Source organism: Panthera leo, chromosome C1 (assembly GCF_018350215.1).
Source record: "Panthera leo isolate Ple1 chromosome C1, P.leo_Ple1_pat1.1, whole genome shotgun sequence".
Classification (NCBI taxonomy): Eukaryota; Metazoa; Chordata; class Mammalia; order Carnivora; family Felidae; genus Panthera; species Panthera leo.
Window position 1 is genome coordinate 26,639,100 of NC_056686.1, and position 22,203 is coordinate 26,661,302.

Consider the following 22,203-nt stretch of genomic DNA (forward strand, 5'->3'; position numbering starts at 1 on the left):
ACAAAGGGACAATCAGATTTAATACAATTGTGTGTGTGTGTGTGTGTGTGTGTGCGCGCGCGCGCGCGCGTATGTGTGCGCGCACACGTTGCTGGTCAAGAAGGGCTTCTCTATAAAGAGTTACTTTTAAAGAGGTGAGGATGAAGAGGAATTAACTTAGTGAAGGAGAGAGAGGGATATCATTCCTGGCCAAGCCAGGCGCAAAGGCCTCGAAGGGAAGGAAATTGGTCTGTTCCAGGGACTGAGATGGTGAGTGAACCCACGGAGAGGGGCGGAGGCGGTAGAGGATGAGATGGGGATAACAGGATGCTGAGACGGACACGGGAGCCAGATCACGGCATAATCCAAAACACTGCAACGTCTAGAGAACATTCAGGCAACAAAGGCTGTTCATTCCCCCTTGTAACCAGCGAGCCCCGCACTCTACAGCGAGGCGGCCAATGGGAATCGAGTCCTTCCGAGGGCTTCCTTCACCCAGTGCGCCAAGCGCAGGGTGGCAGTGGTGAGGCAGGCGGGGGAAGCCCGGGCTTCAGGGGAGGCGGCCAGGGAGGCCGCGTGTGCACCGGGCGCCCTCACCCCAAGGCGGCAGCCCAGCGTCCAGCAGTCCTGGCGGAAGCGGCGCACCGAGAAGCAGTAGATGAGCGGGTCCAGGCAGCTGTTGAGGCTCAGCAGCGCCAGGCTGAGGGTGTGCAGGACGTCGAGCGTGGAGGCGGCGCGGCACCCGCCGCCGTCGCTGCCCGCGGCTCCCTCCCGCCCGGCCACCCAGGGAGCCAGCAGCAGGTGGTAGGGCGCCAGGCAGAGGGCGAAGACCAGCAGGAGCCCCAGCACCATGGTCCTGGCCGCGCGCCGGTGCGGGCCGGCGGGGGCCGGGCCGGGGCCCGAGGGGGCCGCGAGCGCCCGCGCCAGGCTCACGTAGGCCGCGAGCACCAGCAGGAAGGCGGCGGCGAAGAAGGCCACGGTGGCGTAGGCCAGGCCGGCGCGCGCCCAGCCGTGCTCCAGGCAGCGAGCGGCACCGCCCGGGCCCGGGCGCAGCGCGTGCGGCGCGGCCAACGAGGGCGCGGCGCAGGCCAGGCCGGCCAGCCAGGCGGCGGCGCAGGCGGCGCGCGCGGGGCCCCGGCGGCGCAGCGCGAGGCGGCCGGCCGCCCTGGGCCGGGGCCCGCGCACCGAGCCGCAGCGGCACACGCTGATGAGCGCGGCGAAGGCCACGGCCGCGTAGGTGGCCACGTAGTAGGCCGCGCCGGCCGCGCGGCAGGCGGCCTCCGGGAAGGGCCAGTGGGCCGGGCCCAGGTAGTAGGTGAGCCACAGCGGCAGCGTGAGCGTGAAGAGCACGTCGGCCAGGGCCAGGTTGAGAAGGTAGAGCCGCAGGGCCTGGCCCAGGCGCCTGCCGCTGCGGACGAACACTGCCAGGGCGGCCACGTTGGCCGGCAGCCCCAGGCCCAGCGCCAGGGCGTAGGCAGTGGGCACCACGATGAAGCGAGCAGGGTCGTCCCAGGGGCTGCAGCCGCCGACACCCGGGTCCCCAACACTGCCGTTCATCTCGGACCTTGCACCGGGGAGAGGAAGAGAGGTCACTGTGGAGGCTAGCCACAGAAGGCCTCCGTACCACCCCCCCCCACCCCCCCAACCCCCCCCCCCCCCCCCCCCCCCCCCCCCCCCCCCCCCCCCCCGCCACCCCGTCTCCTCTAACTCAGCCCCTGCTGGGAGGGGACACTAAGGAGCAGGGAAGTTCCTGTGGGAGAGAATGAGGACTGAGCTGAGCCAGCACCCCTGAGGATGGAGCACAGGGGGTGGACTCCAGAATCCCTTGAAGTACAACGGGCTTGCTGACAAGCTGCAGGAAACGAGGAAGACACAGGAGTCTCAGATAGCTTGGAAATTTCCAACCTTGGTGACTGAGAGGGTGGAAGTGACGCCCCTCACAGATGGAGTATGGTTCAGATATGTGGAGGCACCGGCACGTGCTTAAGCCCGAGCAAGGCTGAGCCAACAGGGAGTTCTGGAGAAACCAGAATATAGAGTCCTTCCCAGAAAAAGCGCAGTCCTCCCTCCTCCACATACTATGGACGAACAGGCTTATGATGCAATGACCCTGAGGACAGTCCCATGCATAGTGACCTTGGACTTGCCTTAATGAAGGTCCACTCCCCGCTTGCCTGTAGCCCGGGGAGCAGGGCTGAAAAACGGTTCAAAACTCTCAGGCTTTCCAGCCTGGTTCCTTCCCCTCACCTTTTGACCACAAATAAATCCTGGGTCTGCTCAAAATTTTGGCCAGCAAAGCAAAACAGAGCACAGGCCCAGGAATCAGGCAGGTTCTAGATACACACATTTATTTGCCATGTGACCTTGGACAAATTACTCCGCTTCACTGAGCCAATCTTTCTCTGCTGTAAAACGGAGATTAAGATACCTACCTCACAGTGTTGTTGGGAGAACTATGAGAAAACATAAGTAAAACTCTGAGCGCTGTGGCTGACACTGGGGAGACACGCCAGAACCATTAGCTCCTTTCCCTCCAGGCAGCACACAGATGAATGTGTATACCACCCACACAGGCACCCCAAGCAAACAAAACAACACAGAGACATCTGGGCGTATTCCTCTTCTCTCCCCAGGGGGGTAAGTGCAGAAGCCCATGTCCTGTTCCTATTTTTGGCACAGTCACCCCCCTAGGGTGTCCCAAAACTCAGTTCCTCCAATACCAAAATTTGTATTTCTGCCTCTGCACCCCTCAGGCTGCAATCCTTTCTGGGACACTGAGTGGAATGTCTTCTCCCCTCCCTCTCCACTCTGTCCACTGTTGGCTCTAGCCCCAACTGCCCCACCCGGAACCTCTCCCTGCCATCCCTCCAGGTCGTTCCTGTCTTACCTCTTGCTGTTAAAGCTGCTGCAGCAATCTCTAGGGCCGTAGGGGGCCTGGCTTTAAGGAGCTGAGACAGAGCAGAATCCACTCCCACCCCCACATCTCAGACCCTCCCATCAACCCACTAATCCCAGGATGCCACGTGAAGAATGGGCCAACAGCTGGAGGGGCTGGGGCCCACCTGTGGCAGCTATAAGCTGGGTTTGTGGGGTGCGGCCAGGGCCGCAAGGGAAGGGAGCATCTTTGAGGGCAAGGGGGAACAGAGAGGGAGATAGAAAAGTAAAAGTAAAGCCTTGCAGCTGAATGTCATGGTACTGACCTGACCAAGGTTCAGGGTGCGGTTTGAGGGGGGCACATATCCTGAAGCCTGGCTTCTCCTTGGGCCAAGGAGGCACTGCTGGAACTCAAGATACTCCTGCTGCTGTCAATCCCAACTGCTCCACACCAGCTGGCCAACCCACTCCTCCAGCACCCTGCCTTTCCCACAGCTGCTAGGTGGGCCCTACAGCCGAGCTGGGGGCCCTGTAGCTGCTAATCAGCTTACAGGCCAAGCCGTGGTAAACAGGAGCCCTCAGTCTAATGCCAGTTGTGAGAGGTTTTACTCAAAGTCCAGGCTGGAGACAGGCTGACTGTCGCATCCCGGAAGGAGTAGAGATGGTAAGAGGCCAGGATCCTAGGGGCTCCAGGTCCTATGTTTATGGCCTTCAAAATGTTCATGCAGAGGGGGAATTCTGGAAACAAGGCAGATTTAATCACATTGGGCAGATCATCTCCTCTACCCTGTTGAAGGGAGCAGGGGTGCTATGCATGCCCACTTTCAACTTTTGACAGCCGGTGCAGTGCAAAGTGTGGGTTCTGGAGTTCATCAGGCCCTAATGAATCTCAGATCTGACACATGGGCACTTAAGCTTTCTGACCACATCTTCCCATCTATAGAACAAACTATTTAATAACAAAAGCTATTTAATGGTAGCATTTACTGAGCACTTATTATGTGCCAGGCACTACTGTAAGCACTTTCTCACTAAATCCTCACAGCAACTCTATGAAGTATTTACCATTATTACCCATATTTTGCAAAGAAGCTAGTAAGTGGTGGGTACCATTGCCCACCTCTTCCCTTTCTTTGCTGACCAGGGTGGCTAAATCTTAACTAGTCTAAGTCCATCATAGGAATTCCTTTCTCCTTACGAATGGGTGGTCTAGGTATAGAGATGGGACTAATTCTGGCCAATGGGATGTGAGGGGAAATCTGGGGGTCTTCCAAGAGAGTTTTCCTGTCCCTTTTCACCTTTGGATGTTATGTGCAAATGTGCCGTCTGGAGCCACTGCAACTATTTTGCAATGCTGAGGGCAGGAGCCAATAAGTTGAAAGCAGCAGAGCAGGAAGTTGAAAGAACATCAGTCTTTGAGGTCATTGCAAAGCAGCCAAATTACCCAACACAGAAACTGAAAGTATGTTATCGCTGGACCTCTGTCAAAGAAAAGGATTCCTGATTGTTTCGACATTCTATGTAGTGAATGTATACTACTGCGTTAAAAAAAATTTTTTTTAACATTTATTTATTATTGAGAGACAGAGACAGAGCATGAGCACGGGAGGGGCAAAGAAGGGGGAGACACAGATTCTGAGGCAGGCTCCAGGCTCTGAGCTGTTAGCACAGAGCCTGACATGGGGTTTGAACTCACAAACCACGAGATCATGACCTGAGCCAAAGTCGGACATTAACCGACTAAGCCACCCAGGTGCTGTAATATACTACTCCATTTTTTACGTCTATTTACATATACTACTTTTAGATGTACCAGTGTGTGTCATACATACACATACACACACACACACAATAGAGATTGCATCACTGTGCTTTCAGACACAAGAGGAAAAGACCTAAGGGTGCCAACTTGCTTGAGGTTCCCAGCTAGTCAGTGTCAGGGCAGAAATTACCACTGTGTAGTAAAGATGAAATGGACGAATGTACACAGACAACTTTCATTCCTATGGGCTCCCAAAAGCCATTGTCCCTAACCCCAAAGTAATCTGTCGACTGGTGGCTATGGCAGTTGCATAAATAAGCTCTTTTCCTCTCTTCCATTATGGGAGGCATATCACTTTCCAAAAGGCCCCCACTGAGGTGAAGACAGTTGGTGATGTGATAGTAGGGACTCTAACATGGCCACTTTCCCTCAGTAATTGTCCATACACACACACACCCTTCTGATTCCCTGGGACCTCTGGGATTCATCCCCGGCTTCCAGCATTGCTTTACCATGCAGCATCCCTTGAGTTGGCTGTCCTCTGCTTCCATGTAGATATCCAAGGAGCACTGCACTAAGTACCTACCTCGCCACCAAAGGCTGCAGTTTCAGATCCTGTAAAACAATGATCCAATGCCCATCTTTGTTAGCTCCGCAGATCTAAAGTGCACAAAGTAAAAGAATGGGAGGGGATATCTCACGCGACTGGGAAGCACACGGGCAGAGGCAGGTACTTAGACTCCGCCATAGCCAAGATGTAAATTTTAAGTATGTAATACCAATGCTTTAAATGTGCGGGTCTTTTGAAGCAGCACCCTCACTTCGAGGGAAAGACAGTAAGTATGCAAAGGTGATTTACTGTGAAGTTTACAATAGCAAAAAACTAGGGACAATCTAAATGTTCCTTAGTGGGGGCTTGGATAAATATATTACAGTACATCCTCACAACGGAATACTATACAGCCATTAACATCAATGAGGTAAAACAGACACGGAATGAATGGTGTTACAGTATGTTAGTTTTAAAAGACATTTAATAAAGTAATTTATATTGCCTCATTTTCATTAAAAACATCTGTACAAAGGCATAGTAAGAGTTGAGGTACAGTTATTAAAAAGGAGTGGATAGTGGTTATTTTTGGTGCATTAAATTTTGAGGGGATTTAAATTGCTTTTCTGTTTTCTATTTCCATATTACATGAGGAATGACAGTATGTGCAACACGTGCTCCTCAAAAGAGAGCAGTGAATGTCTCAGAGAGAAAGCAGGGTCAGGTAGAGAAGATGTCTACTTCAACACTGAACAGCCCTGGATGCACTGGTAAGAAGGTGGCTGACTCTGCGTTCCACCATGCTCCTGCTGTGATAGTGATGTGGCATGAAGAGAAAAAAGGACTCCCAGGACTCCGTGAACGCACTTGCAAGAGTCTTCTTCCTAGTGGGTCTGACCACCTTCTTAGTTTGGACTCAGAGCTGGCAGATATCCAGCAGCAGCAGGAGCCCCAGGCAGATGATTGCTGGGATGTAGGTGTTCGGTGACTCTTTCAGAGATGCCAGAGTGAAGATAGCTCCTGGAATGGAAAGTGAGGTCCCTGAGGCCCCCTGCCCCTCTCCAGCTGAAGCCTTCCCATTCAACACCTCCTAACCACACCCACACAGAGCCTGAGCTAGCTGCTCTCATCTCTCTGGCCTCCCAAACAGAACCAGGAATCAGAAGCCTCTTAAACTAATGTAGCCCCTCTCAGAGGGTGAGAAAGAAACAGGAGCAATCTAGCCAAATAGCGCAGGGAGGTAGGTAGGTGGGCATCTGGGAACAACTTCTAATCCTTCTCCTTTCTTAATCCTACCGGAGGGAAGGTGGAGGTATGAGAAAGATCTGAAAATGAGGGAAGCCCCAGAGATGGAAAGCAAGTCCGGGGGGGAGGGGTGGCAGTGGTGGCAGCAATGGTGACACAAGGCCAGGGGATCCAGAAGAGTCTGAAGACGTCTGATCTTTGAAGCAGCAGCTGTCTTGGTACATCAGCAGGTCCTGTGGGCAGAGCTGCTACGAGGGGGTGCTCTACAACTGCCTGTCACAGGGAAATTCTCTGCTTTTCTGGGGGCCCTGGCTTCCTTGCTCTCTATTCCCACCTGCCAGACACATAACCCCACCGGCAGCTGCAACTCCATCCCCTCCTCTCTAGGGTAGGGTTTAGGAGAGAGCAGTAGGGACTTTGAGATTATATACATCCATACAATGGGAATACCCTGCAGCCAGCTGAACTGATGAGGTAGGAAGTATGTCTGACAAAGAATCACGTTCTAGTATATTAAGTTTTAAAAGCACCTGTCCTAGTCCAAAGGCCATGGAAAATAGAGAACAGCAGGGAGGGCTCCTGGTTCTAGAAAAAAAGGAAAGGAGGCAACAGTAAAGGGAACAGCCAGATCTTCCATGATCCTCTGCCAGAAGCCCCAATTTCCCCAGCCCAGTTGCATCCCCTTACCCATCATGAGCAGGGTCAAAAGCAAGTTACTGATCTCTTGCAGCATCGGTGGGCCCAGGACCAGCAGCAGCCCAGCCAGCAGTTCCAGCCAGCCCACAGCCTCTTGATAGCCCATGGGATCTGGCTGATAGCCGAACACCTTCAACGGGAACACCTCAGCAAACTGCACAAACAGGGCTTTCTAGGGGCAGCAGGGAATGTCTGTCAGCCACACTCAACAAGGATCCACTGCCTGGGCACTCCACAGGGACATTCTGGGCCTGTGCCCTCAACCCCTCCCCACCCCACCCCCCCCAACAAAGGAGCTACTATTCTAGGTCAGGTCCAGGGTTGAGGTCAGTCTGGAGAGGGGAGGGCCTCCCTGGGGAGGGGCGGGGGGAGCTGAGCTTTGGAATCAGGAAACAGGCTTTACCCTCCAAGAAGGGCTGGATGGTGTGGTGCAGAGATGGACTGATTTTCTCAACAGACTCTCACCAGATTACAACCCAGCCCCAAATTCCAAGACCAGGAAGCTAGGCTTGCCAACTTTAGGAATGTCACAGCTTCTCTTTCTTTCTGCCTGACCTGCTTTCCCCTGATGACACTATGCTGGGAATATTGGGAGGTGGGGGTGAGGATGGAAGGTAGACGGTTGAGGTTGCTCATTCAACGGATTCCACTATGAATATGGTATGCTGGGCCTGGATCCCATTGCAGTAGACACAAGATTAGTTAAGGAGGCTCAAAGAGACTCATTGTGCTGAGTTAGGCTCCGTGACAACTTCAGCCTCAGGCTGACTACCTTTTCCTGCATCGCCCCCCACCCCCACTTCAGCTCTACCTCCCCTACTGTCAGCAGCAAGGAAGAAACTCTAAGCCGGCTGGCTCTGGGGAGGTATGTACTTCAGCAAACAATCCACCACCCTAAACCAGGGAGGAAGGGCAGAACCCAGGCCTGGGAGACGGAGGCTGGCAGGGGTCTCCAAGTCAGGCTTATTTGAAGGGCTGGGGAATTGGTGAGCATAAGGGCACGAAAGCTTTCCCGACTCTGGACCTAGCCGGAAGGTGGAAGAACTTGTAGACTTCCCTCTCAAGCTGCCCGGGAAGGGTTCTTTGGATTCTGAGTTAGGGGAGCCTCTAGATTGACTCCTGCTTCCTGACCTGCCGTGTAACCTTTAGCAGACACACTTCACCTTCAGGGCGAGTTTCCTAGCCCACCAAGCAGTAATTCATAAACCCATCCTCATGAACCTCCCAAGAACGCAAACAGGAGGAGGAGGAGAAAGGGGCAGGGAGGGTTCTGGGTCCCCCTTCCATTCCATCTTCTTCCCCCCGGGGTCCCGGCGCATTCCTCCTCCAGCCCTAGGTTTGCCCGGGGCTCCCAGTGCTCAGCTGGAAGATGTGCCCCTTCCGTCTAGGCAAGAGCCAGAGGACTCGGAGGAGCACCCCGGGAGAGCGCCTACGTCTCAGTCTAGCACTGTCTCGCCGGAAGGCAGGCGGGTCCGCGGGGCACCGGCGCGGGCAGGCGGGCCGGTCACCGCGGGGGGGGGGGGGGGCGGGTAACGGCCGCGTCCTCAGTACCCGCCGCCGCGTGGCCGCCCACATCCCGCTGCTCACCATCTGCTCGGACGCTGGTGCCGAGATCTGCCCCGAGAGCTTGGCCGCCCCCGTGAGCGCGAAGAAGCCACCCAGCAGGACGCGCAGAGCGGCGAGCCCGAGCGCCATGGCCGCTCAGGTCCTCCGGGAGGGAAGGAAAGGGAAAGGAAAGGAAGGGGAGGAGAGGAGAGGCCCCGCCGAAACCCTCCCCCTGCCGCCCGCTCGGTTCCTCCCTCCCCAGGGCCAGCAGAAGACCGGCGCCAGAACCTCCCGCTCCCCGCCCCCCACCCCGAGGTTGTTGCCACCCTCTTTTCTGGCCCCCACCTGTTGCGAGGGGAGACGGCCTTCGGGAGGGGCATCCCCATCTCTCAGATGGGGGCGCTGAAGCCCAGTGGCTCAACTGACCGCACGAGCCCCTTTGAATTCAAGGGGCGTCTCTTGTCTCCCAACCAGTATGGCTGAGTAGAGTCAGACTCCAGGAGTAACCATCTACACGTGCCTCGCAGAAGACCGGGGTTTCCTTCCAGCCTGAGCCACCCTAGCTTTGGGATCTGAGCTGCCACCTAACCTCCTCGGGCCTCACTATTTGCATCTGTAAAAGCGATTAAGCCTGTTCTCCTTAGGAACAGGCCTAGCACAAAGTCTGGCACCTTTAAGAGCTCAAACGTTATTTGTAAATTAGTAAATTATGAAATCATTAATAATAAATCGGTAACAAGTAATTATAAATTGTTTTCTTTGTGTAAAATATATTTTTCCTCCAATTCCTCTCAGTTGAAATTAAAATATGAAAAGTGTTTGAAAATTCAGACACTTGGCAGCATAGGTAAGAGAGACTTCCACTAACAAAACCCTACAGGCCAGTCGTGGTCCATCTGCTATAACCTGGAAATCAGTCTAGACCTTGATGGACAAACTGTGGGCCAAATTTAGTCAGCGGTTTTTTTCCACTGGTTCCCCCTTCTTCTTCCCCAGCTAACAATGTTTTACATTTTTTAATGATAAAAAAAATTTTAAGGCAGCTTTCATGACACATGAAAATTATATGAAATTCTTAGTTCAATGTTCATAAAGTTTTATTGAAACACAGCCACACTCATTTGTCTGTGTATTGCCTACAGCTGCTTTTGTGCTGCAAACCCAAAATTGACTAGTTGCCACCACATGGCCTGCCAAACCTAAAGTATTCACTATCTGGCCTTTTATGGGAAAAGTTTGCCAAGCCCTGGTCTAGAGCGCCACAGAAACCCCTACTCTCCTGCAGCTTCTATTTCTGATCAGCCAAGCTGCTTAGATCTTTGTTTTCTACCTACCCACAACCTGCTGGGGTGGGTGGCTGCCTGGCTGAAGACTGCAATGTCCCATGTGCTTCTAAAGGCCAAGGAGATTAACATCCAGGTGTGCTGATACATTACAAACAGGCTTTTTGTGACCATTTTTGTCCCTAATCCAGATGATCCAATCAATCAATCAAATAGCTAAATTCTCTGCCTTGGACTATTAAAATTATAATATATAACTAGGTATAAATGCACAATTATTCCTCAACAAAAAGAAAAATTATTAAAACATATCACTGAAAACACATACCCACATTAGGAAATTATATTTTAGGATATTTATACAAAATTTAACACAAAATTATAGACTTTGATCATTAGCAATACCCATCTTACTATTCTTTCTCCTTTACTAATTTTTCTATCCTTGGAATTAAAGATGTGACTGCAAGTCTTAGAGCAGGACCAGAAACCAACAGATTTCTTTGTCTTGACTCAGTCAAAGCGGAAAATGTAGCATCACATAAATAAACAGTTGAAAAGGGCAATAAAAACTTCATTGCCTTTTCATGGAGTTCTGGGTAATTTGTCTTTGCATTTATCCAAAACTGAGTCACAGACATTGATTTAAATACTGACTGTAATTCCAAATCTGAAGATAGCTGTACTAGTTTTTCTTCTTCGAAGTCCATGAGATTACTATCTTTGGGATTCATAAAAGGATTAATTATCCACAAATTTCCTGAACGCAAGTCTTCTTCTGGTGGGTAACAGTCATTGAACATTTGACAAAGTCCTTCCAGGTGCTCAAAAATAATGCTTGCAATGCCTCTCATATTTAAGTCTGATGAGTTTACGAATTCGGAAAATGAAGGGAACATGTCATAATCATTCTCTTGTGTGCGCTTCAACCACATTTTTAACTTTTCCTTAAGTATATCCATTTTATTATACAAATTGAAGAGGGTAGTCATAGTTCCTCGGAGACTTAAGTTGAGTTCATTTATAAGTGAAAAAATATCTGATAAATAGGCCAGCTTTGCAACCCATTCCTCATCAAGAAAATACTTGGCCAAATCTGAATGCTTCTGGTTTAAAAAAATTTCAATTTCATGTCGTAATTCAAATAATCTTGTTAAAATTCTCCCTCTCGAAATCCAACGTACTTCAGCATGAAGGGGTAGATTCACATGCTCAGGCCCCATTTCTTCACACAAAATCGTTAACATTCGTGAATTTGATGCATTGCTCTTTATAAAACTTAAAATTTGTGCTGACTGCAAAAGAATTTTATGTAAGCATGGAGACAACTTTTCTGCTGCTAAATGCTCACGGTGAATAAAACAGTGTGTAAATGCCACTGTATTCGTGGCGATTTCTTGAATTTTTGCCCTTAAACCAGAACACCTGCCAGTCATGCTTGCAGCCCCATCTGTACAGAGACCAACACAGTGTTTCCAATTCAGAGACTTACTATCAATATATTTATTTATTAGTTCAAATATTTCAAAACCAGTTATTTGAGAAGGCATTTCAATGCAACATAGTAATTCTTCTTTTATATCACTGCAATCATAATCAATGAAACGAATATAGCACAAAAGAAGGGTGATATTTGAGATTTCTGATGATTCATCTACCTGAAGGGCAAACCACTTTGACTTTCTGACTTTTTGAATCAGCTGATCTTCAATGTCTGCAGACAACTCATCAATCCTGTGTCCAATCGTGTTATTAGAAAGAGGAATGGTTTTCATTTTGTCTCCAGCACTTGAACCCAAAACTTCTGAACACATTTCCACTAAATATGGTTTAATTAATTCTTCGGCAATGGAGAATGGCTTCTTGCTGGCAGCAATTTGGAAAGCAATTAAATAAGAAGCTTTCACAAGTGACTTTTCAACTAGTAAACACTTTTTTAAAGAACTATTCTGACATTCCATTTCAAGAGATTTTTGTTCAAAAAAATCTACTGGTTTGTTTTCTAATTCTGAATGTTTTGTCTTCAGATGATGAGAAAGATTTGCTGGCTTCATGTTTTCAGTGGATAAGATTTCTCCACAAATGACACATTGTGGCCTTGGTGAACTTTCTTTTGATCCTGGACAGATAATAAAACCAACTTTTAAATATTCCGCATCATAAGTCTGGAAAAAACCTATTCTTTTTTTCTTTGCAGGTGGAGAATCAAGTTCCGCATCATTTTTCTCATTAGGCATAGGTAAATCTGAATGAAATATTTGAATCACTGTTATTTTTCAAGAAGAAATAAGCAATAGTCTTTATGTTTTCCCCCACACATTTAAAATATCTTTTTTTAGTATTTATATTTGTCAAAAGAATACACTAAAGTTGAAACAGAAACCACAGAACTTTCATGGTGCCATTAAAAACAGAATTTCTCCTTGCCCAAAACTTGGCCACTGACTAGAGCAAAACTATAGGCTGCGGGACGTGAACTAACAATGCTATATATATATATATATATATATATATATATATATATATATATATATTCAACAGATTGCTGGAATTAGGGCTGAAGTCCACAGGATGCATCCAGTTAAGAATAAATTAATTTACTTTTTTAAATTTCAGAAAAAAGAAAACAAATGTTTAAAAAGTTAACATTTGGTGAATCTAGGTGTAGAATATATTAATGTTCATTGTGCCATATTTTCAATCATTCTGAACTTTGAAATTTCTCCAAATTACAGTTGAAGGAAAAAAAAGGGTTAATTAGTAGTTTTAATACCCAATGTCAATGAGGGTAAAGAGAAATGGGTGTTCTCAAACACTGATGTAATTTTTCAGTTTTGCAACACATATCAAAAAGCCTTAAAAATCTATGATAGCTTTTGAATCTGAAATTCTACTTAGGATTTATTCTAAAGACCTAATTAGACAAGTGAACAAAGATTCATTTACACAACTTAACTCAATACTGTTTACAATATTAAGCAACTAAAAGCGATCCAAGTGTCAATGTTAGGGGGATGGATAGGTACATACATTGGAATCTATGCATCCATTGAGAATCTCAATGTATATTTAAATTTATATTGACATGGAATATTTCTGATGAGCAATGTCAAAGGAAAAAGTAGTTCACAACAGTACATCTTAAACAATCCAGTATTTAATCTAGAAATTTTTAAAAAATGTATAAGCACACACATACCCACACATATAGATGTCCACAGATCTTTTACTACCTTCCACATGTGAATGTATATAGAATATAAATTCATGTACACAGAGTATATCATTTTAACAGGAATATACAACAATCAAATTTACTTTGGAAGGAAAACAGGATTCTCCTTGACTCCTACTAAAAGAAATGCACCCTACATAAAAACTCAGGATTACTTGTTGACAGATTACACTTTTAAATAAACTACATATATTCTGTGTAGTAAAATTATCATTAAAAACAAAAATCAAAAAATGCTTTGGGCAGAGTAGGCTATGTAAGTAATCGAAAACATGAGGGTAGTGGCAGCTAACATGGGTTGGGGCAGCAATAGTTTACAGCCTTTCCAAATATGCATTCAAGTCATTTTCCTGATCACCAACACCTCAGACACACAGTTATATTTTTAGTAAATGACAAATTAATTCACATTGTTTTTAAAAAGAAAGAACTACAGTTAAATCATTAGCGCTTTTAAAGAAATTTGTATCTTAATAGTTATAATAGTTTGTACATTTGAAAAACAGCAGTGCACAGAGATGTCTGTCCACATAATGCTGTGTGTGCAGATGGATTCAATTTAGTAGTTATGGGTGTTAATGACAATAATTATAAAAGGAATAAATCAGATGTTCAAAGGATGTGATGCAAGGATGAATGTTTTCCCGTTTAAGAAATGGTATATGATTTTCTTTGCCTTTCTTAAAAAAAACAAAAACAAAACAGAGTTAACTTTCCACATAAGCAGAGCACAAGGGTACATACCTGTCTGACATTCCTTGTGTTGTGTATGTGGTTTGCAAGAGGTGGCCTTGGTCTGTGTGACAGGCTTGCACAATACTGCTTTGTTCTTTAAAAGCTTGGAAGACTGGGAAGACAGAAGTTTTGTGGCATCTATCTGTGTGCTTCCCTAGTTAAAAGCAAATTCAGAAACCAAAAACATGTTTTTTAGTACCTTAACACGGACCAGAATCGCTATCAATTGAAAGCTGGCACATAGTAAAAGAAACAGAATTCCTGTGAAAGAGTAGTTGCAATAAAGAAGCTACTTTGGAAAATATACACTAATTCCTAAATCTTCTAATTAGTGTCAGTTCCATTCATTAATTTTTTAAAAATACTCTGCCTATAGTAAGGACAATCAACACAATAAAAACAATCTTTACTGATTAAGACAATTGGCTATTCAGAAAAATTAGATCCAACTCAGACTTTATGCAAAATATATTCCGTATTGATTTAAGACCTCAACATGAAAAAAATGAAACTTTAACATCACTGGAGAGGGAGTGGCTAGCTGGCTCAGTCAGCAGAGACTCTTGATCTCGGGGTTGTGAGTTCAAGCCCCACGCTGGGACGAGAGATAACTTAAAAATAAAGTATTTAAGGGGCGCCTGGGTGGCGCAGTCGGTTAGGCGTCCGACTTCAGCCAGGTCACGATCTCGCGGTCTGTGAGTTCGAGCCCCGCGTCGGGCTCTGGGCTGATGGCTCGGAGCCTGGAGCCTGTTTCCGATTCTATGTATCCCTCTCTCTCTGCCCCTCCCCCGTTCATGCTCTGTCTCTCTCTGTCCCAAAAATAAATAAAAAAATAAATAAATAAATAAATAAAGTATTTAAAAAATAAATAAAACAAAACAAAAAAATAAAATAAATTAAATCACTGGAGAACTTTCAAATGACCAGAACAAAGAGGAGGTATTCTTAAAAGAAACACAAGAATTATAGACAAAATAGAAACGACTAATACATTTGACTATCTTGAATTTTTTTTTTTTTTTGTAAATAAAGGTCTTTATAAAACAAAGCTGAAGAGTAAGCAACAGAGTTAGAGAATATATTTAAGGGGCACCTGGGTGGCTCAGTCTGTTAAGCATCCGACTTCAGCTCGGGTCATGATCTCACAGTTTGTGGGTTTGAGCCCCACATCAGGCTCTGTGCTGACAGCTCAGAGCCTGGAGCCTGCTTCCGATTCTGTGTCTCCCTCTCTCTCTGCCCTCCCCTGCTCTCACTCTCTCTCTCTCAAAAATAAGAGTAAAACATCCTAAAGGGAGAAAGAGAGAGAGAAAATGTATTTAAAAGATGTTTGCTGGAGTGCCTGGGTGGCTCAGTCGGTTAAGTGGTTAAGTGTCCGACTTCAGCTCAGGTCATGATCTCACAGTTCATGAGTTCAAGCCCCACATCAGGCTCTACATTGGTAGCTCCGAGCCTGGAGCCTGCTTCAGATTCTGTGTCTCCCTCTCTCTCTCTCTGCCCCTTCCCTGCTCGCTCTCTCTCTCTCCCTCTCAAAAAATAAATAAAAATTTAAAAAAATTTTTTTCATAAATAAAACATGTTTTTCACTCAACAAGTATTTACGGAATGTTTACTGTAACTCAGGCACTGTTCTAAGCCCTGGGGATACAGCAAAAAAAAAAAGAGAAAGAAAGTCCTGCCTTTATGGGCTTTACATCCCACAGGGAGACACAGAAGATAAACAAGTAAAGCAAATATATATTGTATAATTCCAGGTAGTGACGAGTGCTATGAAAGAAAGCAGGGTAAGGGAATGGAGAGTGATGGTGTGGAGAAAGTGTATTTTTAGAGTAAATATTTGAGCAGAGATCTTCTGAATACTCAACTCAAAAGAACAAACCACACAAAGGCCTGAAGTCAGAGGACTCCAGGCAGTGGGATTACAGATGCAAAAGCCCTGAAATGGGAAAGTCTAGCATGCTTTAGGAACATCAACAAGAACAAGGCTGAAATAAAGTAAGCAGGGGCTAGAATGAAATGTTTGAAGAGGCTGGCAGAAGCCAAATTGTATAGGATCTTGAAGGTCTTAGTTTCAAAAACAGTAAGAAATTAGGATTGTATTTTAAATATGATGGAATGCACTGCATATTATATTTAAATTTACTTTTTAAATAAGCAATGGATGTAATAATTTTGAATTCTGTAATAATACAAAAGGTATAAAAGTATTTACATGAAAAGTAAGTTTTCCACCCATCTACCCCCTGTCCAGACTCAACCTTGAATACAAGGTTCCCAGTTTTGTTTTTGAAGTTTATTAATTTGAGAGACAGAAAGCACATGTGTGAGCAGGAGAGGCGCAGAGAGAGGCAGAGAGAGAGAGAATCCCAAGCAGGCTCCACACTGTCAGTGTGAAGCTTGATGCAGGGCTCAAACCCACACACTATGAGATCATGACCTGAGCCAAGATCAAGAGTCGGACACTTAACTGACTGAGCTACTCAGGTGCCCTCCTAGTTTCTTACACATCCTTCTAAAGGTGGTCTATGTAATTAAATAAGTTGCTTCTGACTACAAATTGGTGGCATATTATTAGCAAGGCTCTAGCACCTTGTACTGTACCTATTAGCGAGCTATCTTAGAGGTATATTTACATAACTTTGTATAAAGCCACCCTAATAACAGCTTTATACATTGGATGTATCATAGGTAATCTGAAGAGTCTCTGCTACTGAAAACTGAATGTTAAAAACATTTGCTATTACAAACAAGGCTTTTTTTTTATTACATTTATTTATTTTTGAGAGACAGAGTGAGACATAGCGCAAGCAGAGGGACAGAAAAAGAAGGAAACACAGAATCTGAAGCAGGCTCCAGGCTCTGAGCAAGTGTTCAGCACAGAGCTTGATATGGGGCTCGAACCCATGAACCATGAGATCATGACCTGAGCTGAAGTTGGACACTTAACTGACTGAGCCACCCAGGCGCCCCAAACAATGCTTTAATAAATACCCCTACATATAAATTAATTCTACACATGCTAGTATATTTATAGAATAAGGTATTCTAAGTTGTGGTTTGGTGGGTCAGAAGACTTTAATTATGTTGGTACAGTCACACTGCTTTCCACAGAAGCACTCTATATCATATTATATGACCTTCAGCAATGTATGTGAGCCCGTTTCCCAACACTCCAGTTAGTATGGTATTTATGAAACTTTTTGTTATTTCTCAATAAATGAAAAATTATCTAACAGTAGTGTGGTTAGGTATTTTGCATGCTTAAGCATTATTAGTGTTTCCTCTTCTGTGAACTATCTACTCCTATCTTGTGCCCTGTTTTCCTTTAGCTTTAAAAAAAAATTCTATAAAGTTAAAAAAGAAGGGGGTGGGGGGGACACCTGGGTGGCTCAGTTGGTTAAGCACCTGACGGCACAGGTCATGATCTCACAGTTCAGGAGTTCGAGCCCCACATCAGGCTCTCTGCTGTCAGCACAGGAGCCTGCTTCAGAACCTCTGTCTCCCTCTCTGCCTCTCCCCTGCTCACACTCTTTCTCTAAAAAATAAATAAACATTTAAAAAAATGCTTTAAAAACTTATATGCATAATTTTTTGAATGAGTAATGTAACATGTGACATAAAATTCAAAGACTTTAATATCAAACATAAAAATATACTAATTTCCCTCTTAAATTCTGCCTTAGTCGTTCAGTTCTCCTTAGAGGCAACCACTATTATCTATTCATTGGCTGCCTTCCAGGGCTTTCTATACATATGTATAGGTATGTGGTGGTGGTGGTGGTGTGTGTGTGTGTGTGTGTGTGTGTATGTGTGTTTAAAACACAAATGGCAGTTTGCTATACCATTTGGCCTTTTTCATTTATTGTATACTACTCTATGTCTGTACATATATAGTTACCACATTCTTTTTAAGTGCAGAGTATTCTACTGTAATGGATATAGTGTACTTATTTTAACTATAGTCCCCAAAGAGCTGCTGTATATGCTTGGGCAGGGAATTCCACTCACCAGACCACATGACTAAGTATGAGCTAGGAGAGGGGTATATTTCAGGTTCTACCCATGTAGGCCTATTTTTTTTTTTTTCTAGTTCACACAGTAACTGAGAATGAACTCACAATGGCCCTGACTATTGATCAAACAATGTGGCTGTTTTCAAGCCTTTGCTACTACAAACAATGCTGAAATCATCCCCGTACATACTTCAATTTATAAATGTGCAAAATATATCTGAAGGATAAATTCCTAAAAATGGAGTTCCTTGGTAATATGGTATTTACATTTTAAATTTTAACAAGTTTTACTAAATTGCTCTCTGTAGCAGTTTTACCAACTGCAATTGACAACATGTAAAAATGCCTTCACAGTGTTATCCATTATTTTTATTGTTGCCAATCTGATAAAGTTGGAATTTCTCTAATTTTAAAGTTGAATATCTTTGCATATGTTTAAAAATAATTTTTATTTCCAGGGCACCTGGGTGGCTCAGTTGGTTAAGCATCTGACTTCGGCTCAGGTCATGATCTCATGGTTCGTGAGTTCAAGTTCCATGTCAGGCTCTGTGCTGACAGCTCAGAGCCTGGAGCCTGCTTCAGATTCGGCCTCCCTCTCTCTGTCCCTCCCCCATTTGCCCTCTGTCTCTTTCTCTCTCTCAAATATAAATAAACATTAAAAAAAATTTTTTTAAGAATAATTTTTATTTACTAGTCTGATGGATCAGATTTTGTTGCCCATTTTTCTACTGGGTGCTGGGTCTTTTTATTGATTTATAGAAGCTCTTTACATATGGAAAAACTGGCTTTTTATGACATGAATTGCAACCTTTTAATTTTTTTTCATGTCTTCTGACTTTGAAATGTAGCTGAATTTCCATAACAACTCTTTATGGCTTCTGAGTTTTGTGACATATTTAGAAAGACTTGGGGCGCCTGGGTGGCTCAGTCGGTTAAGCGTCCGACTTCAGCTCAGGTCGCGATCTCAGGGTCCGTGAGTTTGAGCCCCGCGTCGGGCTCTGGGCTGATGGCTCAGAGCCCGGAGCCTGTTTCCGATTCTGTGTCTCCCTCTCTCTCTGCCCCTCCCCCATTCATGATCTGTCTCTGTCTCAAAAATAAAATAAACGTTAAAAAAATTAAAAAAAAAAAGAAAGACTTTCTCCACTTGTTTATTAAAATTCTTTCCTGTATTCTTCCCTACTACTTTATTATTTTTTTACATTTAAATCTTTTCTCCATGTGGACTTCATTTTGGTGTAACTTGTAAGGTAGAAATCCAATTTATTTTTTTTCCATATGTATGCTCAGTTGTCACAATGCTGTTTATTGAATAAGTTTCCCCTACTGATCTGAAGTGCTATCTTTATTATTTCTAAATCTACATACATATTTAGGTCTATTTCTGGACTTCTATTGAGTTCATGGCTTCAGTATCAATTGTTTTATCTTTCTAGCTTCATAAAATTTACAGTTCTACTATAATTTTGGAAACTAGCTCTTCCTCTTCCCCCTTCTTTATTCTTCTTTTACAGAATTTCATTGAAGATTTTTAAGTAGTGGAGTGACACAATCTGATTTAAAATCATTCTGCTAACAATGTGGAGAAAAAAAATGCAAAGGGCAAGAATGCAAGCAGGAAGACAGGTAGGAGGTCACTGCAATGAATCAGAGAAAAGACGATGGTGCCTCAGACAAAGAAGGTAGCAGCAGGAATGTTAAGAAGGAACACTAGAGAGGAAGTCTGGGGTGGAATAAAAGGGTTCTGATTTAGACATATTATTTGAGATGGCCATTAATCATCTAAGTGTATATGTCAAGTAGGCAACTGGATACATGAATCTGGAGCTCAGAGGTCATGGCAAGAGAAATAAATCTGGGAATAAGCCACCATCTAGGGGGTGTTTAAAAACCACAGGACTGTACTGAGTCCCCAGGAAGATTGAGAAAAAAGACAAGTATGTTGACCTAGAAGTTGAAGAAGGTATTTGAAGAAGAAAGGGAGAACAACTGTATCAAATGTTACTGAAAGGATAGGTTAAATGAGAACTGAAAATTGACCACTGGACTTGCAAAACTAAAGGTTCATGGTGGCCTTGACAAGAGCAATTTCTACCCCCCCCCCCCCCCCCCCCCCCCCCCCCCCCCCCCCCCCCGCCACCAGTGTTTGTTTATTTTTGAGAGAGAGACAGAGCACAGTAGGGAAGGAGCAGAGAAAGGGGGGAGACACAGAATCTGAAGAAGGCTCCAGCTCTGAGCTGTCAGCACAGAGCCCAACGCAGGTCTCCAACGCATGAACCGCAATATCATGACCTCAGCCAAAGTCTTAACCAGCTGAGCCACCCAGGCACCCTGACAAGAGCAGTTTCAATGGCATGGTGCAAAGCCTGACTTAAGTGCCCTAAGGAAAGATAACAGATAAGGGAGTAAGGCAGTAAGTTGAGGCCACCCTTAGAGTTTTTCTAAAATGGAGTAGAGAATGGGGGGTGGGAGGGAGGGCAGGGTGGGTGATGGGTATTGAGGAGGGCACCTTTGGGATGAGCACTGGGTGTTGTATGGAAACCAATTTGACAGTAAATTTCATATATTAAAAAATAAAAAAAAATAATAAAAAAAAAAAATAAAAAAAAAAATAAAATGGAGTAGAGAAATAGGACAATAGCTGGAGGGCTCTGGTGTTAAAATATTTTTCATAGATATTAAGTATTACTGCATGTTTTTTGTGTCAGTGAAAATGAGCAGAAAGAGGTGGGGCAAATCCAGAATATATAAAGAGATTCTATAAATCAATAAGGAAAAGGTAATTCCACACAAAAATGGGGAAAAATTAAGAACAGGAAATGAAAAGAAAATTCAAATGTTCAAAAATACAGACATATAAGCAAAATTGCTAGTTATCAGTGATATGCAAAATAAAATAAGGTATTACTAATAGACTGACAAAAAATGTTTAAATCTGACAACATTAAATGATAGCAAGGCTGTGGGAAATGAGTATAATCATAATCTCCTGGTAGGAATAAAAACTGAAACAGACATTTTGAAAACAAAAATGCAAATACTCTTTGAATTCAAAATTCTACTCTTCCATATCTACACCAGACAAACACCAGCACACATGCACAAGGAGATGTATACAAAGATATTGATTGTAGCAGAGATTGTTTTAATAGTCAAGACCTGGAAGCAACCTAATGTTCATCAACAAAGCAATGGATAAATAAAATGCATTACTTTCATACAACACTATCCAGCAGTCAATGAACTAATAAGAAATGAATTCAGTAAAGCCACAGAATACAAAATTAACAGACAGAAATCAGTTGCATTTCTACACACTAATGAAGAACTATTAGAAAGAGAAACTTAAAAAACAATCCCACTCACAATTGCATCAAAAAGAACAAAATACCTACAAATAAATTTAACCAGAGATGAAAGATCTGTACTCTGAAAACTATAAGACACTGATGAAAGAAACTGAAGGAGATACAAATAAATGGAAAGCAATACCATGCTCATAGACTAGAAGAATTAATATTGTTAAAATGTCCACACTACCCAAAGGAATCTATAGATTCAATTCAATTCCCATCAAAATACCAACAACATTTCTCATAGAACTAGAACACAGAATCTTAAAATTTGTATGGAACCACAAAGACCCTGAATAGCCAAAGAAATCTTGAGAAAGAAAAACAAAACTGAAGTATCACGCGCTCCCTGATTTCAAACTACAAAGCAATAGTAACCACAACAGTATGGTACTGGCTGGAAAACAGACATGGAGATCAATGGAATAGAACAGAGAACCAAGAAATAAACCCATTCATATATGGTCAATCTATGACAAAGGAGACAAAAATATACAGTGGGTAAAAGACAATCTCTTCAATAAGGGAAAAACCCAACAACGACCTGTAAAAGAATGAAACTGGACCACTATCTTACACCACATGTTGAGTAAGAGTTGAAACTATAAAACGCCTTGAAGAAAACATAGGTAATTAGCTATTTTTCATTTTTTAAATTAATTAATTTATTTTGAGAGACAGAGACAGCATGAGTGGGGGAGGGGCAGAGAGAGAATCCCAAGCAGGCTTCACGCTGCCAGTGCAGAGCTCAACTCGGGGCTCGAACCCACAAAACTGTGAGATCATGACCTGAGCCAAAACCAAGAGTTGCATGCTTAACCCACTGAGCCACCCAGGTACCCCGGCAATTAGCTATCTGACATAAGTATCAGCAACATTTTTTTGGACCAATCTCCTCAGGCAAGGGCAACAAAAGCTAAAATAAATAAATGGAATTAC

At 44.4% G+C, this 22,203-nt stretch overlaps 3 protein-coding genes and 1 long non-coding RNA gene across 10 annotated transcripts in view; 1 reads left to right on the top strand and 3 right to left on the bottom strand.

The window, feature by feature from the left end:
* Nucleotides 1–423: 423 nt before the first annotated feature.
* LOC122225849 (platelet-activating factor receptor-like) lies at nt 424–1,536 on the bottom strand. The gene has a single exon (XM_042948550.1). It carries the CDS (start codon nt 1,534–1,536, stop codon nt 424–426), a length of 1,113 nt encoding a protein of 370 aa, XP_042804484.1.
* A 4,095-nt stretch (nt 1,537–5,631) lies between these two features.
* TMEM35B (transmembrane protein 35B) lies at nt 5,632–9,102 on the bottom strand. Of its 3 annotated transcripts, XM_042952863.1 has the most exons (4): nt 8,694–8,801; nt 7,098–7,278; nt 6,941–6,995; nt 6,099–6,185 (listed from the first exon to the last, which is right to left on the bottom strand). In XM_042952863.1, exons 1-3 carry the CDS (start codon nt 8,799–8,801, stop codon nt 6,946–6,948), a joined length of 339 nt encoding a protein of 112 aa, XP_042808797.1. In that variant the 3' UTR covers nt 6,099–6,185; nt 6,941–6,945. The 3 variants fall into 3 exon arrangements, 2 of the variants coding, with proteins under 2 accessions (XP_042808795.1, XP_042808797.1); XM_042952861.1 differs by lacking the exon at nt 6,941–6,995 and having other exon boundaries at nt 5,632–6,185; XR_006206360.1 differs by lacking the exons at nt 7,098–7,278; nt 8,694–8,801 and adding an exon at nt 8,997–9,102.
* On the top strand, nt 8,719–9,401 carry LOC122228027. The gene is made up of 2 exons (XR_006206361.1): nt 8,719–8,811; nt 9,126–9,401. It is a non-coding gene; the product is annotated as an uncharacterized LOC122228027 (long non-coding RNA).
* Nucleotides 9,402–9,767: 366 nt separating this feature from the next.
* Nucleotides 9,768–22,203, bottom strand: part of ZMYM6 (zinc finger MYM-type containing 6) — a 42,814-nt gene continuing 30,378 nt past the window's right edge. For 4 of the 5 annotated variants that reach the window (XM_042951537.1, XM_042951539.1, XM_042951538.1 and 1 more), the window contains 2 exons: nt 13,914–14,058; nt 9,768–12,179 (listed from right to left, as the gene is read on the bottom strand). In XM_042951537.1, the coding sequence (XP_042807471.1) occupies nt 10,348–12,179; nt 13,914–14,058 (1,977 nt within the window). In that variant the 3' untranslated portion in view covers nt 9,768–10,347. The remainder of the gene's footprint in view (nt 12,180–13,913; nt 14,059–22,203) is intronic. The other variant, XM_042951540.1, reaches the window with a different exon arrangement.

Coding starts and splice junctions, on each gene's coding strand:
- LOC122225849 (XM_042948550.1), bottom strand. CDS start 1,536: ATGAACGGCAGTGTTGGGGACCCGGGTGTCGGCGGCTGCAGCCCCTGG.
- TMEM35B (XM_042952861.1), bottom strand. CDS start 8,801: ATGGCGCTCGGGCTCGCCGCTCTGCGCGTCCTGCTGGGTGGCTTCTTC. Junction 7,279..8,693: donor CACCAGCGTCCGAGCAGATG/GTGAGCAGCGGG, acceptor TGCTGCCCCTAG/AAAGCCCTGTTTGTGCAGTT. Junction 6,186..7,097: donor TTTGACCCTGCTCATGATGG/GTAAGGGGATGC, acceptor TTTCCATTCCAG/GAGCTATCTTCACTCTGGCA.